The sequence below is a fragment of the Primulina huaijiensis genome, chromosome 4 (assembly GCF_012295235.1).
Source record: "Primulina huaijiensis isolate GDHJ02 chromosome 4, ASM1229523v2, whole genome shotgun sequence".
NCBI lineage: Eukaryota > Viridiplantae > Streptophyta > Magnoliopsida > Lamiales > Gesneriaceae > Primulina > Primulina huaijiensis.
In genome coordinates this window covers 2,791,387-2,808,563 of record NC_133309.1, presented here as the reverse complement: position 1 = coordinate 2,808,563, position 17,177 = coordinate 2,791,387, and the positions used below count along the sequence as shown (strand labels likewise).

The following is a 17,177-nucleotide window of genomic DNA, read 5'->3' as shown; positions in this document are numbered from 1 at the left end:
ATATATCTGTGTGTGTGTGTGTGTGTGTGTGTGTGTGTATACACTGCAATCATCTTTGGGCCGTGTAGAGAATCGAATTTGCTCCTTTAACAACTTTTAGGGCATGTTGTTCTCAAACTTTCGACACCCTTCAATCCCACGACTAAATGAACAAAATGAATACTACGACACGAAAAGAAAACCATGTGTAGACCATAAAATCGAACACGAGCTCGGCACGATGAATATGACATCAATTAAAAAATACAAATTAGTTGATAAAGATCGTAAATTAACTGATGATATGATAAAAAAAAAACGTACAAATAAAATATAATTTTTCTTCCTATATTAGAATTCTACAAAAACAAATATGTAGCTTTCTATGGAAAAATTTTAGGCAAAAATTTGTGTGAGGCGGTCTCACGAGTCATATTTTGTGAGAAAGATATCTTATTTGGGTCATACATGAAAAAGTATTATTTTTTATACTAAGAGTATTATTTTTTATTGTAAATATCGATAGGATTGACCTATCTCACATATAAATATTCGTGAGATCGTCTCACAAGATACTTACTCAAAAAATTACGTTACTTGTCTAGTTCCACACGACAAAAACTATTATAATAGAAATCTATACGTAAATTATATGTATTTTATTTTTCATAATATTTGATTTATGAAAATGAAGTTGTATGACACTTAAAATTGACAATTATAAACCATTTTACTTAAATGTCTACATCATTGTCATTTATCAAAAGGTCAAGATCCAAAAGGTCATCATTCCCACTTCACATTACGAGGGACCACATATTCATATGATAACAAAAATATAAAATTAAATAAAATTTTATATATAAAGATTACATTTAAAAAATAAATAATTTGAATTTATCAAAATATTTTTTTTAACAAAACATAGGTTATTGCAAGTAAAAAAAAAGAATGATGATATTTCCAACTTTACTAATTTTAATGACAATGGAACCCATAGTCATTATTTTTATGTGTATACTAGGTAAATCTCGTATTAACGTAGTAGTTTATAAATAACATTAGTCAGATAAATTATATTGTGACCAACTATGTACGACAAATTTGTCCAAAAACGTATTAATATATAAAAAAAAAAATTTTATGATCATTGATGAAACACTCACTCACGTACTCATTTGTTCTAACACAAGCAGAGGTAATTCATTAATTTTATTGCTTGTGAAGTTGTGATGCTAACTCAGTTCACATTTCACCGCAGCAATTTAAAGTTCAATAATTCCATCAAAAAACTCACAGCCCAACCATGAAAATCCCAACTCTTATACTCTCCCAGCTCCTGCTCTTCCTCCTTATTCCGCCACCTTTTCACCGGAATATTCTCGCCCACGCCGCTGCCGGAGAATGGGACCTACTCCTCTCCGACATCGGCATATCCGCCATGCACATGCAGCTCCTCCACACCGATCGAGTAGTCATCTTTGACAGAACCGACTTCGGCAGCTCCAACATCTCCCTCCCCGACGGAAGATGCCGCGACGACCTAAACGACACCGCGTTGCAGCACGACTGCACCGCGCACTCGGTCGAATACGACGTGGCCGCCAACTCCGTCCGCGCCCTCATGGTTCTCACCGACGTGTGGTGCTCCTCCGCAGCGGTTATGGCGGACGGGACTTTGATACAGACCGGCGGATTCAACGACGGGGATCACGTTGTTAGAGTTTACAAACCTTGTGCTGATAGTTCTTGCGACTGGGAAGAGATCACAAATGGGCTTGCGCAGAGAAGATGGTATGCTACGAATCATATCTTGCCGGACGGCAGGGAGATCATCATCGGCGGCCGGAGGCAGTTCAATTACGAATTCTACCCGAAAAAGCCTTCTGAAAGGTCATATAATCTACCTTTTCTCGTACAGACAAATGATCCGAGGATTGAGAACAATCTATATCCATTTGTTTTCCTGAATGTGGACGGGGATTTGTTCATTTTCGCGAACAATCGATCTATATTATTCGATTATGTAAAAGGGCTCGTCTTGAAAAGCTACCCGGCGATTCCGGGAGGCGATCCGAGGAGCTATCCGAGTTCGGGTTCCGCCGTCTTGCTGCCATTGAAGAACAACTCTGCAGCTGAAGTTCTTGTTTGTGGCGGCGCTCCGAAGGGAGCTTTCATCAGTGCAAATAATGGTAATTTTACCGGGGCGCTTAACACATGTGGGAGGATCCGAATAAATGACCCGAATCCTCAATGGGTCATGGAGACCATGCCAATGGGTCGGGTCATGGGAGATATGGTTTTGTTACCCAATGGTAATGTCTTGATAATAAACGGGGCGGCTTCAGGTACCGCCGGATGGGAATTGGGTCGAAACCCGGTTCTAACCCCAGTTATTTATAGGCCCGATGGCCCAATCGAGTCGAGATTCGAGGTGCAAAACCCGAGCACCACCCCTCGGATGTATCACTCAACCGCAGTCTTACTACGTGACGGTCGGGTACTTGTCGGTGGCAGCAATCCTCATACGTATTATAATTTCACCGGAGTACTATTTCCGACCGATTTATCTTTAGAAACATTTTCTCCATCGTATTTGGACTCGAATACAGTTACCTTACGACCCAAGATAATTTTACCCGTCTCGCAATCCAAAGTCGGGTACACGCAACAATTGGATATCCAATTCTCCATTCCGCAAGGCATAGTAAACGGAGCTCCGATCATGGTAACCATGGTGGCTCCACCATTCACTACTCATTCATTTTCAATGAACCAAAGGCTATTGGTTCTTGGTGGTGGAGATGTCTCCGCATTAGGAAACTCTACGTTTCGGACTCGGGTCGTGACACCATATTCGAGTAATCTCGCCCCAGCCGGATATTATCTTTTATTCGTGGTTCATGGAGATATTCCCGGTGAAGGGATTTGGATCCAAATAAAGTGAAATCCAATTCCCATTCTTTATTATTTTATTTTTGTCTATTTTCTGACATTACATATAATTGGATTGTGGGAAAAGAATAGTTTTGAAGTCAACAAATTAAAGTTGATTTTATGAATAGATGTTGTTATTAATTGAGCTTATAAAAAGAATATTTAAATATGCTGCCGCCACAAATAAAAGTGTTTTTATTCAACTATACAAAAGAAATTGGCATTTATATGTTATTTATTAAAAAAAAATCTAATATATTTTTTAAAAAAATACAATCAATAAAATAATATTTTTAAATAAATTTGTTATTATTTTTAATTCTTAGACGTATTTAATCTTCGAGAATCGGCCCCCAATCATTCGGAAAGCTATATAAATCTTCTTCTGGATTCCATACATTAAAAAATAAATGCGAATATTCAATGATTATATATCTTTCGAAAACTATAGGCTTTAAAGTTTAAACATAGATTTTAAAGTAATTTCATTTTAATACCCTAACCCAACACGAGTGGGTTACTTGAATTCACAAGTCAATTTTATTAGACAGATCTCTTATTTGGATCGTTCATAAAAAAATAATTATTTTTAATATAAAAAATATTACTTATTTGTAAATATAGACAAGGCTGACCTGACTCGTCTCACGGATAAACTTACTAAATATTATTTAACTTTTAATTTAATTTTAAAAGAAAATTGAAAGAATTTTTAAATAAATTAAAATTTTTGTGCACATGTGAAAGAAGAGTAAATTTCTTGTGAGACGGTCTCACGAATTTTTATCTGTGAGACGAGTTAATCATACCGATATTCAGAATAAAAAATAATAATCTTAGCATAAAAAGTAATATTTTTTTATAAATGACCTAAATAAGATATTCGACCCACAAAATTAATGCGTGAGATCGGTTTTTGTGGTGAAAGAATTAAATCGGAGAATAAGATGCACATTAAATATTTGTTGGTGTATCTATAATTAAGGTGTGGGCCATTGACCAATGCCTACCAATGACAGATTGGTGTCTTCAGAACAGAGGGCCACACGCAATGATATTAGGGGTTCTCTACACACATTTTATGCATAAATAATAAAATAATTCGGTATTTTATGTTCAAATATTTTTTTGATAAATAATTTTTTTGTACAATATTTATAAATTATATAAAAATTTAGGGCTTTAGAGAATATTTTTTTATACGATTTTTTGACATTTGATTATTATAATTGTTTAAGCATGAAAAGCACATTTTTAGTCATGTAATTTGGATTTTTTAAACTTATTTTTCCTGTTATCGGTCGATTTTCACGGTTTTTTCCCACTAACGTAAGTATTTTTTTTACAGTAGTGTCAAGTCATGATTTTCTGACGTTATGTCAACATTCCGATGAAAAATGAATAAAGTCGTGAAAACCGATCTCGTACAGAATTATGTAGGATAATAATTGATATTAGAGTCAAGAAATTTCGAATAATCTGATATTGAACTCTTTTCAAGAGATTGTTTTGTGCCCAGAAAATAAAACAACACTTTTCCGACGTCATTTTGCATACCATGCAAGGTATGAAACATGTGAGGCCCGAGGCTGAAGAGGGCGGGGGGTGATCGCCGGTGCCATCAGTTGCACGGACAATGAGCGGCTCCTGGCAGGTTTCTAGGTGGAGGGAACATGAATGAACCGATCCCACACGGGAATGAGAGGGATTCCGAGACTGTTCAATGTAATGGACTGCACAGTTGAAGAGGGCTTAAAAGATTTGATTTGTACTACTCATATCACGAAGATGCATCTTCTTTTCGGTAACTCATCACATAAGAACTCCAAAGTTAAGCGTGCTTGACTTGGGGAAACTTTGGGATGGGTGACCTCCTGGGAAGTTTCCCAAGGTGCGTGTGAGTGAGGACATAAGCACGCTGAAAAGACTCGTCTTGGTACAGTGAGGACAGTCGTCGAATCTGGGTCGTTACAGTTGGTATCAGAGCCGACCTCTTTTAGTACGGTGTGGTCCGGGGACGAACCAAGCGGAAGCTGGTGGGCATGTGAGGCCCGGGGCCGAAGAGGGCGGGGAGTGATCGTCGATGCCATCAGTTGCACGGACAATGAGCGGCTCCTGGCAGGCTTCTAGGTGGAGGGAACATGAATGAACCGATCACACACGGGAATGAGAGGGATTCCGAGACTGTTCAATGTAATGGACTGCACAGTTGAAGAGGGCTTAAAAGATTTAATTTGTACTACTCATATCACGAAGGTGTATCTTCTTTTCGGTAGCTCATCACATAAGAACTCCAAAGTTAAGCGTGCTTGACTTGGGGAAACTTTGGGATTGGTGACCTCCTGGGAAGTTTCCCAGGGTGCGTGTGAGTGAGTATATAAGCACGCTGAAAAGACTCGTCTTGGTACAGTGAGGACAGTCGTCGAATCTGGGTCGTTACAAAACTCGTTGTCTTCGATTCAAATGACTCAATCCAAATTCATCCTCGAATAAAAACAAGTCGCGATAACAAGATATGTGTTGGAAAGATCAATGTCTGAGTGATGACTTCGGAATATATAGATGGCAAATCCCTCCCGTTGAAGGGGGCAAAGGTCGTTTTCTTTGGCCAGTTGGAATTTAGAGAGCATAGTTAACACGATTTCAGTCCCATTAATTGTTTCGTTTTCTTGTTATTATGGAGATAACGTTGGTCCCCATGCATAATTTTTTGGATAAAAATATGAAATTAATATCATGGTTTTGAAAGCTTCATGCTAGTTGTTCCCATGTGCATGCTAACATCTCGAGTCAATTTGCGTGCCAATATGCAGGACTAAGAAAAAGTTATATATGATCATAAATGTACAACTCAAATATTTTAAACAGTAAAACAATTCAGACGTCACGTTTTGATTAATCTAATTGATTACATCTCAACAATTTCTCTCTCAATAATTGCATTACTTACAATCAATGATAATTGAATTCGTTATCTTATCTCTGATACCAATTATTGAACTGAACGTTTGTCATTTTATCAAAAATTTTAATTGGTAGTAATTATGCAACTCAAATCTTTTAAATTTTATGACATCTCTGTAAGAGTAAGTGCCCGGCAAGCTAACTTGGGGCTCGGGCTTTATTGACTATAATGTAAAATAATCTTTATTTTAATAATATTTTATGATTTTTTTTTATTATGGCATTATACTTTATCTGTATACACATGCAAGCTGCATAGATAAAGTATCTGAATATACAATAGGTATCATGAGTTCTGCGTCGCAACGTAAGATCATGAAACACATTAGAAAGTGTACCGTATATTCTAAACAAGTTCCTAGTTGAATCAGCAGCCTAAAACAAGGATAAAGATCGCTCGAGCTTGAAACTAACATATGTGGAGTAAACGCCATGTTTCGTTTGCAAGGGCGTAAAGATGTCCATTCACACAGATAGGTGATCATATGATGATGTACTAAACAACCCTCCATTGGACTATCCAAGTGGTTCCCACTTATCGAGTGGAATAGTACTCAGTTATGGTTGTACACCATTAGTCCTTTGACCTGGGACAATGTAGGGCTATACGTACTAGCATACACTTTGATCTGTTTACCGACTCCATCGAGGGTCATTAGATGGCAAGGTTGGGTGTAGTTTCGAAATACGTAGGAACAAATGCAGTGTAGTTGGGGATTCACCGTTTGTCTGCGGGTAAAGATATCCTATGTGGTCTGATGAGTTAATAGTGCAAAGAATCTCTGGTCGGAGTAAGACATGTGCAGTATGTAAATGTGTTTCCTCAGTTGCGCATACCATGACGCTATTACTCAAATATAAATCGCATTGCTATTGAATTCATATACAAATCTCGATATACCAATTGTTGCAGACTCGATCGTGATATATGTGTTGAAGGGACCGTACTGTACGTCAACCATGACTAAAGGTTCTTGCAGGCACTATCAGTGTTATCTAGGGGATCATGGGACGATACAACTAGACGCTCTTACCATGATCCGATGGGTTCAATCAGAAATGAATTCTGACATTCTTGATCAAGATGTTGATGAAATAAATGGGATTAACTAGGGTAAACCCAAAAAAGAATAAATGTTATTCTGAATCACTTGGAGATGTGAACCCACGGCTAGCTGTATCTCTGAACCATTGAGGGTCACACAAGTATCATATTCTATGTTCCCGTTGAGATAGTCAAATTTCAAAGAGTTGGAATTTGGCGATTATAGTTTGATAGAGATCAAACTAGATGCTTATAAAGGAGTTTATGAGCTGATTCCATAGGATGAAAGAAATGGAAGTTAGCATGATTGCCAATTAAGGAAGGAGAGTGGAATTGCCTGTTTTGTGAAGGAGTTCAATAAAACTGGCAGCTGCCCAATATGGTAAATGAAAATTTTGATCTTCGAAATTTTTATTTTTCATTATATGAACAAGATTTGTATCATTGACACATCGACGCTCTCGAAGCGTCGATCGGGTTTATAATGAGTACGAAATCAGTTATTTAGTGATTTGAGAATTTACTGATTAAATGATTGTACTAGTAATAGTGACTACTAACATTTACAAATTTTCATAAATGTTTTAGAGAGTCTAAAATTAAATTAACCAATAAGTTAGTTTATAAATTAAATAATGGTTATTTAATTTAATGTTCATATATATTTTATATGATGATATAAAATATGTGTATATGGTATTATTATATCATGTATTATTAAAAGTTAATAAATACATTATATATCAACTATATGAGAGTTTTAAACATAATGAAATTATTAGAATCCTTGTGGGAGAGGGACTCCTTATGAAATTAAGAGTCAACCTCTATACATACACCACTAGGACTCATAATTAAATGACCATGATTTTGCACACAAAATTCAAAAAAAAGTATAGATAATTATTACACCCCAGAACAATATATGTTGGTGAGCTTTTAATTATAATCGTCGCGACTAAATGTAAGTATTGATCGACATTTTAATTTGGAATGATCATACGATAAAAAAATTTCATCGATAAAAGTAGACAAAAAAGTTCCCTTTAAATTCATGTGTTTATAAGATTATCTTCAGCATAGATATGGATCAAGATTCTGTTGGAGATCAATAATTGTCACTGATATGAGAGTGGTCGAAATGTGGAGATTGGGCTGAATCGTTGCCAATAGTTATAAATTTTGCTAAAACGACAAGCGTTCGATCCTACAATTGATGTTATAATCAATTTCTCTAATTTGATTCTCACGGTCACAAGTGATGCAATTATCGAGAGAATGACTGTTAGAGTGCCCTGCTAAGAGAGCGATGTAACATGGTGCTTGAGCTATTATACGGTTTAAAAAAATTTGAACTTCATCATTACTACAAATTATAGTTTTAGGTCAAATGGTGAGCATTCAATCATATATATTCAACTTTAAAATGTTGGAAAAGCAAGAATCACAATGTACACAATAACTTTACCCCAAAAGATGGCCTACATCCACCGAAGATCACTTCACTACTCTTGTTGATGTTTACAGATACAACTCAATCACAGCAATACAACCGAACAAAGAAGAACAAAGAAGAAACTATCTCGTTCACTCTTGTTCTCTTCTCAAACACAGAAGAACACTCTTGAATTAATTTCTTCTTTTTCACTCTTCTTTCAGTGATGCCTCTATGTATCTTTGAGTGTGGATACATGTGTTGGAACTATTTCGTGGGCTCACATAAATTAATTAATTTTATATATTCTAGATATCTCTCATTCTCCCATCTGAGACAAGAATAATATGGTCGATTTTTTATTGTCTTGGAAGATCAATAACTACAACGCAAGACCAATCAATTGATTATGTTACGCATTTAGTGTTATTTATATTTTCTGATAATTCGACTTGAATTCTTGGCATGTTGTGATATATAGATTCAATCACATGATTTATGGATTTATTTTTTTATTAAATCTCCAACAAGTGATATCAGAGCTACGTTTATATTGAATTATGAAAATTATGTTTATCAATTGATTGAAACAGAAAATTATGTTTATGGATCATATGTGATTTTCCAACACCAGGCACTTTGGCAGCCCCTTTAATACATTGGTTTTCATATTCATATAATAATATTTTATGAATGTTGAAGAGTAAAATGAATTATGAAATTGAGTTCTGAATATAATAATTTTTTCTAAAATTTAATTACTCAATCTCATATTTCTACCCATGATATGGTGAGTTGATAATCGTCATATGCCTTGACGATAAGAAATCATTATTATGATATTTTCATATTTTGAAACGATGAATTAATCATTGTTTTATGCTTTTTTATGTGAGAATCAATTCAAAAGGAAATTATATCAAAAAAAAAAAAAATTGGTTCATTAATTTGTTCAATTTAAATTGTATCTTTTGGTTAAAATTTAGTTTTGGGGCAATGAAGTTGGTGTTATGGGGTTTTGCCATATTTTGTTGGAGTTTTAGCGTGACGGCATTAAATGCCGACATGTATGAGATATCAACAAATAAACAAAAATATTCAAATAATAATGGTTAGTACGCCAAAATTAAAGTTTGAAAAATTAAAAGTTAGTGCACCAGAAAATTTATTTTGCCAATCATCTGACCAGAGGAGCTATATTTATTGTGGGCAATATGGTTTCCATTATTATGGATTTACAATTGAGAGGGGCAAGTGATGAAAAATCTTACCATATATTATATCATAATCCTATTATACTTTTATTTTGTAGATATTCAAGGCTTGTTATCTTTTGAAACTTGGTGTGAAATGGATTGCACAACTTCTTCAACGTTTAATATGTGACTAAGTTTAAACTCAACTGATTATCATTTATACGTGAATAGATTATATCTAAATTTTAGTTTCCGGTAAAAATTAATTTTGGGTGAATGAGAAAGTGATAGGTATAGTAAGAACGAAGAAACTTGCTTACATAGAGTAACAAGCTCGTTGGATACAAGTCTATTGGGTTATATGTGTATGAGTGAGAGTACTACTGAGATGAGTGACTTCCTGAAAATTTCTCATGTGTTAAACTTCTGGCATGCGCCTCTTGATCTAGCTGGCTATGTGTGCCCTAAAAAGAATGAGACGAGATATTAAGGGGTAATAATGAGTTTGGAGAGGATGGAGCCAACTATAAGTAAATAGTAAGACTGATTTCTAACAGATATAAGACTAACAGATATAAGACAGCACCAGGAGATATATACGCAACTCTCCGGTCTTTTTGAAGGTCAAATTTTGGGAGAATGATCACAAAATTTTTGAACCAGTGGATACCAAGAAGCATGAAGTATATGGATCTTCAGTTCAGTCTCCATAAAAAAAGCCAACTGATACTGATTCAAAAAGAACCCAACTGCCTGACCAGTCAGTCATTTCCTCCTCCCCATCCATGAGGATCATTACTCTTTCAAATGTTGAAGAAATTTTGCAATCCATTGCACCACAGCAAATTGAAGATGATGATGATGTTCGCTGCTCAGTGCACTTCTTGCCTCTTCACCAAATAAGAAAACTGTTACAATTAACCCCACTGCATACGTCACCTTATCAGAAGATATCCTGGTGATAGGATCAGCTAAAAAGATTTTATTCGAGGGCTTGTTCAAGAGACAGTTGAAGTGGCAATGACTGAGCACAGTGATCCAGTATTAGCAGAATACATCAATCGGACTGTAGAAGAACCGGCTGATTCAAAAATTTTATTGATTGATCAAGCAGTACCTTCTATCAATCTAGCCTTGAATTGATCGATCCCTCTTCCAAAGAAATGCCTCCAGTAGAGCAATCCTCACCAGATCTGGACTTGACTGATGGAACAACTTTGGATCAGATCAGCTCCAGCCTCACTACTATCTCCTCTTCTATCACAATCCTTAAAAGAATCAATATGAATATTAAAGAAGCCTTAGAATCGTTCAAAGACAAAATACTCAAAGATGTGTCATAACTATCCAGAAGTGTGATTGATATATATAGTCATCTGGAACAAATAAAAAAAGCAGAGGCAGCCACTGCTACTCATCTTGGTGGGAAAATTAAAGCCAATAACTTTTAACTTTATACCAAGATAAAGGAAGTTCAAGCTAATTTCAACGAAAATATTGATGATTTAGTTCTTAGTTAGCATCTATTCTCGCCTACGTGAAGCCAACGTCTGGTGTTGACAAAAAAAAAAAAGAACAGGAGAAGTCAACTAGTTCTAATCAGCCTAGATCATCTATTCAGCCACAGAAGAAATTTACCACCTAGTTTAGAAGATAATCAATACCGATTCAGTTAGCTCAGTTGCACATATGGTTGAAAATCGATGAATTCAGTATTTTGGCATAATTTTGTCAAACACCAAAAAGAGAAAAACTGTTGAAACATTTTAGTCTTGATTATTGGAAAAAGAAACATTACCAAACCGAATTCTAGAAGTAAATTGAGCCCAAAAATCTAACTGTTTACAAACCTAACTGATAAATCACGTGTGAAAGATATCATTATTATGGATTTCCAATTGAGAGGGGCAAGCGATGAAAATATCTTACCATATATTATATCCAAATCATATTATACTTTTATTTTGTAGATATTCAAGGCTTGTTATCTTGTGAAGCTTTATGTGAAAGGAACTTGATATAGATGTGTGAATGGAACTTGATGCAGACAACCTAAAATTTATTATTTTTCATAATTCGAACTTACTTCATATGAAAGAAACTTGGTGTAGGGAGTAATCAAGTTAATAACCAGAAAATAAAGGATTGGGATCATAAAAACTCATGTGAGACAATCTTACGGGTCAATTTTGTGAAACGAATATTCTATATAGGTCATCCACGAAAAAGTAGTATTTTTTATGTCAAATATATTAATTTTTATTATAAATATGAACATGATTGATCTGTCTCACGAATAAAAATCTGTGAGACCGTCTTATGAAAAACATACTCGATTGAGATTAGGATCGAGCATTTGGCGACCGAACACGTTTTTTTCAATACTGAATAGAACGAATTTTTCTTTTTAAAAAAAAAAAACTGGAACCTAGCCATGTACATTGAATGGATAATATAACTTTTTAAAATAACTTGTTGAAAGGAGGGCACTATTTTCAGAGAACGAAAAGCAGCATTGTACATTGAATGGATAATATAAAAAAAAAATTTAATATAAATATTACAAAATTCATTTTCGGAGATGTCACGGGTCATATTAAGTTCACGGGTCTATGTTGAACCCATTTTGTCTTCACTCAACATTTTAAAAATGTTTAATTCCAGCAAATATATAATAAAAATTTCCAAAAAAACATACCATTGTTGAAAAATATGAGTGATAATATTTGAATCCTGAAAATAAGATTTGTAAATATTTAAAATTAGTGTGTGATGATGAATGTAATGATGTAATTATTTTTGGATTATTTCCAAAGATTTTCTATAAATAGGTCTCTCAATGTGTGAAAAAAATCACAATTGAGTAGAGAGAAAATTTTATAAAGTGTGTAGTTTGGTAAATTTTGAGAGTTTGAGATTTTTACTTTTAACAACCATAATATTTAATAATAATAAACAACAATTTTGTGAACTAAGGTTACATATTAGGTCATTGAACAGGTTTAGACATGTCCCGAAGTGAGCGTGTGACTTCTTTCAAACTCAATTCATTGTTATCCTTACGTCAATTGATTATATCTAAATTTTAGTTTTCGGGAAAAATTATTTTTGGGCGAATGAGAAAGTGATAGGCATGTTAAGCACTATCAGATCTAATATGTCTGATCATGAAGAGATCATATCTCTTCATGAAGGTTAATGACTATTTGGGTTGAATATGATCCATATAGTTTGAAGTTAATGGCCTAGATCGCGTTCTATATGATGGTTCACAACCTAATTTTCATGCGTCGAGTCAAATTGGATCGTTGTGATACGTACATTCCCGAACTGATAAGATTAGGTCCAAAACAGATTTTGGACCTCTGGTCCATCTCTTGCTAAGGTAGAAGACTCATGACAGGTTCACGTATCTTCCTATAAATATCATGTTTGAGCATCCAATTCATTCATTTACTATATTGACTTTTAGCAGCACCCTTAGCTGCTCTCTCATTCTACTCGCGGTATCTGACTCGAGCATCGAATGGACTACCTCGGAACACCCTCCTGGCTCCCTTCTAACGGTCTCTTTCGTGATTTCAAGTCTAGAGTGAATTTGAAGTCTGCATTCGGACTAACGTCACTTTCTGGAACCGAACCCTAAATTTTCAGTTAGTATCAGACACTATAATTAAATACCGGAAAAGAATTTCCTGAGAACATACATAGAAGAGAATTTGCGAGATGCCCACTACAACAAAAATGACTTTCCGCAGCGCATCATCAACAGCGTGCATTAAAAGCACGCTGCGGAAATTATATAATATTTACAGCACACATAAATGCACGCTGCGGATAAACTTGAACTTTCAACAGCTTGCAGTTTCGCAGCGTGCAATGTGCGCCGCGGAAAGAGTATTTGCGCGCTGCGAAAAGTCATTTTTGTTGTAGTGGCCATTGCATATACTTCTGCATATATATATATATATGAACCAAAAATTGGCATCAACAAAAACAAAATAAAAATAAAATCGAAAGTAAATCAAACATTAAAAAAGTAAAATGTTAATTTCAAAACATAATGTGATTGAATAATTTCTTTATGAAACAAGAATACCCTAAAGTAATGTTTAGTTAATAGAAAAATCTTCAGTCGAGCCCGTTGAACATGGAAATGGGCCTATAAATTGGCACGTAATTCCATATATTGATCCATAATTTACATTAAAGATATTGATGTCATGTGTTCATGATCCAATAACTAAAATTTCACGTCATAACAAAAATAATTCATCAAAATTTTAGGTATAGCATAGAATTGGTAACTCAAGTGCCACTCGAATCACGTGCCATATTTTTTTCTTGAGAATGAAAAAAATAATGAGATAAAAAAGAGCGAAGAATAATTCTCTTTGGTCGCATTTTAGTAAAAATTGACACGTATCGATATATAATAACTAGAGAGGGAGAAATAAAAATTGTGTTGGGGATCACGATGGTAATAGTACCCAAAAAATACATAATAAAATAATCAACAAAAACACAAAAATTTATTTAGTTCACCCAAGATAAGCTACGTCAATAAAACTACTGCTGATCTTTTATAACAAGAAAAATATTACAAATGTATACAACAATACACTAAATATCTCACACTCCCAACCCGAGTGTAATCGAGAAAAATAATTTTTCCAACTCACACAAATAATCTCTCAATTTTTTTAAGCTTTGAAAACTTTTGATTTCATATGAAACCAAATGCATATGAAACCAAATGTATTTTCTGTCAGCCACCAACCATTCATGGACAATATACACTTGCTGACTGCCACATTTGAAAAATATTACTAACTGTCTCATTTGAAAAACATGCAGAATAATTTGGTCCATCATCTTATCTGACAAATTGATCAAGCATCATCATATATCATGGATATGCAAGCTTTTAAATTTTTTAATTCATATGCCCTAAACTTCACTCATCAATCTCACGATTGAGTTAGATATCAAATTCGAACTTGGAACACTACTACTCGATTGAGCTAGCTCGACCCCAAATACTAAGTTTTTGGATTTCGAACAATACTACTCGATTGAGCCTGTCTCGACCCCAAATACTATGTTTTTGGTCGAAGCCTAGTCGAGTCAGGTCAAGCTCGAGCACATAACTTATGTCTCTCACAATATTTGTAGTGATTCACCCGATTTTCAATGTTCAACTGCACAATTTGCACTAAAAACAACTTCAAGAAACATTTGGATTCTTTTTTAAAAAAATACAGAAGTTTGAATATGATGATGAAACAGGCAAATATCAAACTTGATTGTGACAAAATAGAAATAAAACTCCCACATGTTCACCATCTAGATTGGACAGAATTCTAAGAAAGAATTGTCTATGTAGCAAAAACAGTAATTTCAGTGTGCGAGGACGACAGATGCGGGTATTGCCCATGTTCTTATGCGCGTTCTCCACGAATTCGTCGGGCCAGCTGAATGTCTTTCGGCATGATCGTGACCCTCTTCGCATGAATGGCGCACAGATTGGTGTCTTCGAACAGACCGACTAGATATGCCTCAGCTGCTTCCTGCAGGGCGAGGACTGCATGGCTCTGGAATCGGAGATCAGTCTTGAAATCCTGGGCTATTTCACGGACCAGTCGTTGGAATGGGAGCTTGCGGATCAGAAGCTCGGTGCTCTTCTGGTATTTCCGGATCTCACTGTTGCAAATGAGTCAAAAGTGTTATGATGGATGGTATGACTGGAATTGTTTGATTAGTTCAATCATCGTTGAGGAATAAAATTGGGGATTAGGGTTTTTACCGGAGGGCGACTGTTCCGGGGCGGTAACGGTGGGGCTTCTTCACTCCGCCGGTGGTTGGGGCTGACTTCCTTGCGGCCTGAATACAAATCAAACACGAATGTCGGTAAACCAGTTTTCCTCACAAATTGGCAGAATAAACGATTAAAACTCTAAAGATTGAACCCAAAAAGGCAGTGAACAAATTATCCTCCTCTCTCAAAGAAACAAAAGCCAATTTAAATCATAGGAAACAGGAATAATTCACAAATTGAACACAAAGATCGGAAAACAAATTCTCCTCGCGATTTGATAGCAGTAATCATGATTGAAAACATAGATATAAATCGTATACAAGTTCAAAATAGAATGCGAAAACCAGAAATTTTGGAAAGAATTCGGACCCTAGAAACCATATTTCCAATATCCGATGAAAGAACAGAAGATTCTCACAATTCCAATCCTCCTCACTCAATCTCCCGATTCAAACAATAATAACGAAAAACATAAAGAAACCCAAGAAATCGAAATCGAAATCGAACACACAAACAAAAGAAAATCGGAACAAACCACAGACCTTGGTAGCGAGCTGCTTCCGAGGAGCCTTGCCACCGGTGGACTTACGAGCGGTTTGCTTGGTTCGAGCCATAGAGTTCCTCAATTCTACGTATCGAATTTCCCGGAAATCACGCCAAAATTGGGGAAGAGACGATATATCACGACAACGGGGTCGGGTGGTGGGTATATATAGGGGGTGAAGGCGGCGCAACGGCTACTAGTATCCTATTTTCTCGGCAAAAAGAAAAAGATAATTAAATGCGAATCCGAGGGCTGAGTTATTACTCGATTCTTATTGGTTAATTTGTGTCAGAAAAGCGTTTTTGATTGGTTGGGTTTTTATTGACGCGGATAGCGAACGAGATTGTGTTTCTTTTGTTTGAGAAGTTTTTGTTTTGAATTGACTCGGTAGAGGTCCACTCTGGGTTCTCTTGTTCGTTGTCTAGTTCGGTGACACGGAATCGATCCATAGTTCTCTCAAAACAAAAAAGTAAAAAAAAAAAAAAACGGATATAGATAGCAAGTAGTTTCTATAAAAGCTTATTATTGTATGTGCAATAATGCAGATGCAGACCTAAGTTTGGGTCTGGGACATGAAGAATGATATCAAAGATGAGAGGTGTTCATCAATCGGTTCGATTTTTGATTTTTTATTTAGGCTTTTAGTTTTACAAATATATAACAGCGTGCAATGTGCGCCGCTCTTCGGTTCTGTTTTCTACCGAAATGGTTCGGTTAGTTCGGTTTTGATACAATTATTTAAATTAGTAAGATAAATATATTGTAAAATATAATATGTTTTCTTTTTACATGATTTCGTAGTAAAACATTTAAATATAAAGTCTAAATGAATTACATAAACAACAATCAACTAAATATTATTCAAAATAATTCATCATTTACTGATATCATCTCAAAAAATACATAATAAAAATATAATTATTAATTTAATGAAATTTCGGTTTTTTCAGTCGGTTCGGTTTTGACATATATAATCCGAAACCGAACCAAATAAATTTCGGTTTTAATATTTATATCCAAATTATAAAATTCGATTCTGTGTTCGGTTTTTTCGGTTTAGATTTTCGATTTTTTCGATTTTATCCGAAGTTTGAACACCTCTATCAGAGACGGTCACAAGCAAGAAAACGGGAAATAAGTGCTACGAATGACAATATACTATGTGGGTGAGCCACTTTTTGAACATGTGAGACAAGAGTCGCATCTGGAATATGTGGGAATCATTTCTAAATTCTCGACGTTAGTGGATCGAGAGGCGG

At 35.2% G+C, this 17,177-nt stretch overlaps 2 protein-coding genes across 2 annotated transcripts; one reads left to right on the top strand and one right to left on the bottom strand.

Moving 5' to 3' along the window:
- Positions 1-1,190: 1,190 nt before the first annotated feature.
- LOC140975220 (aldehyde oxidase GLOX-like) lies at positions 1,191-3,085 on the top strand. Its single transcript, XM_073438809.1, has one exon. The coding sequence runs from the start codon at positions 1,286-1,288 to the stop codon at positions 2,924-2,926; it is 1,641 nt and encodes a 546-aa protein (XP_073294910.1). The 5' UTR covers positions 1,191-1,285; the 3' UTR covers positions 2,927-3,085.
- Positions 3,086-14,837: 11,752 nt separating this feature from the next.
- LOC140975218 (histone H3.3) lies at positions 14,838-16,136 on the bottom strand. The gene is made up of 3 exons (XM_073438807.1): positions 15,917-16,136; positions 15,363-15,439; positions 14,838-15,259 (listed from the first exon to the last, which is right to left on the bottom strand). The coding sequence occupies exons 1-3, from the start codon at positions 15,986-15,988 to the stop codon at positions 14,998-15,000; spliced, it is 411 nt and encodes a 136-aa protein (XP_073294908.1). The 5' UTR covers positions 15,989-16,136; the 3' UTR covers positions 14,838-14,997.
- Between the last annotated feature and the right edge of the window lie 1,041 nt (positions 16,137-17,177).

Bases quoted from the DNA above. Each gene is read 5' to 3' on its own strand.
- LOC140975220 (XM_073438809.1), top strand. From the start codon at position 1,286: ATGAAAATCCCAACTCTTATACTCTCCCAGCTCCTGCTCTTCCTCCTT.
- LOC140975218 (XM_073438807.1), bottom strand. From the start codon at position 15,988: ATGGCTCGAACCAAGCAAACCGCTCGTAAGTCCACCGGTGGCAAGGCT. The intron at 15,440-15,916 runs GTCTGTGGTTTG...ATTTGTATTCAG, and splicing joins GGAAGCAGCTCGCTACCAAG to GCCGCAAGGAAGTCAGCCCC. The intron at 15,260-15,362 runs GTAAAAACCCTA...CATTTGCAACAG, and splicing joins CCCGGAACAGTCGCCCTCCG to TGAGATCCGGAAATACCAGA.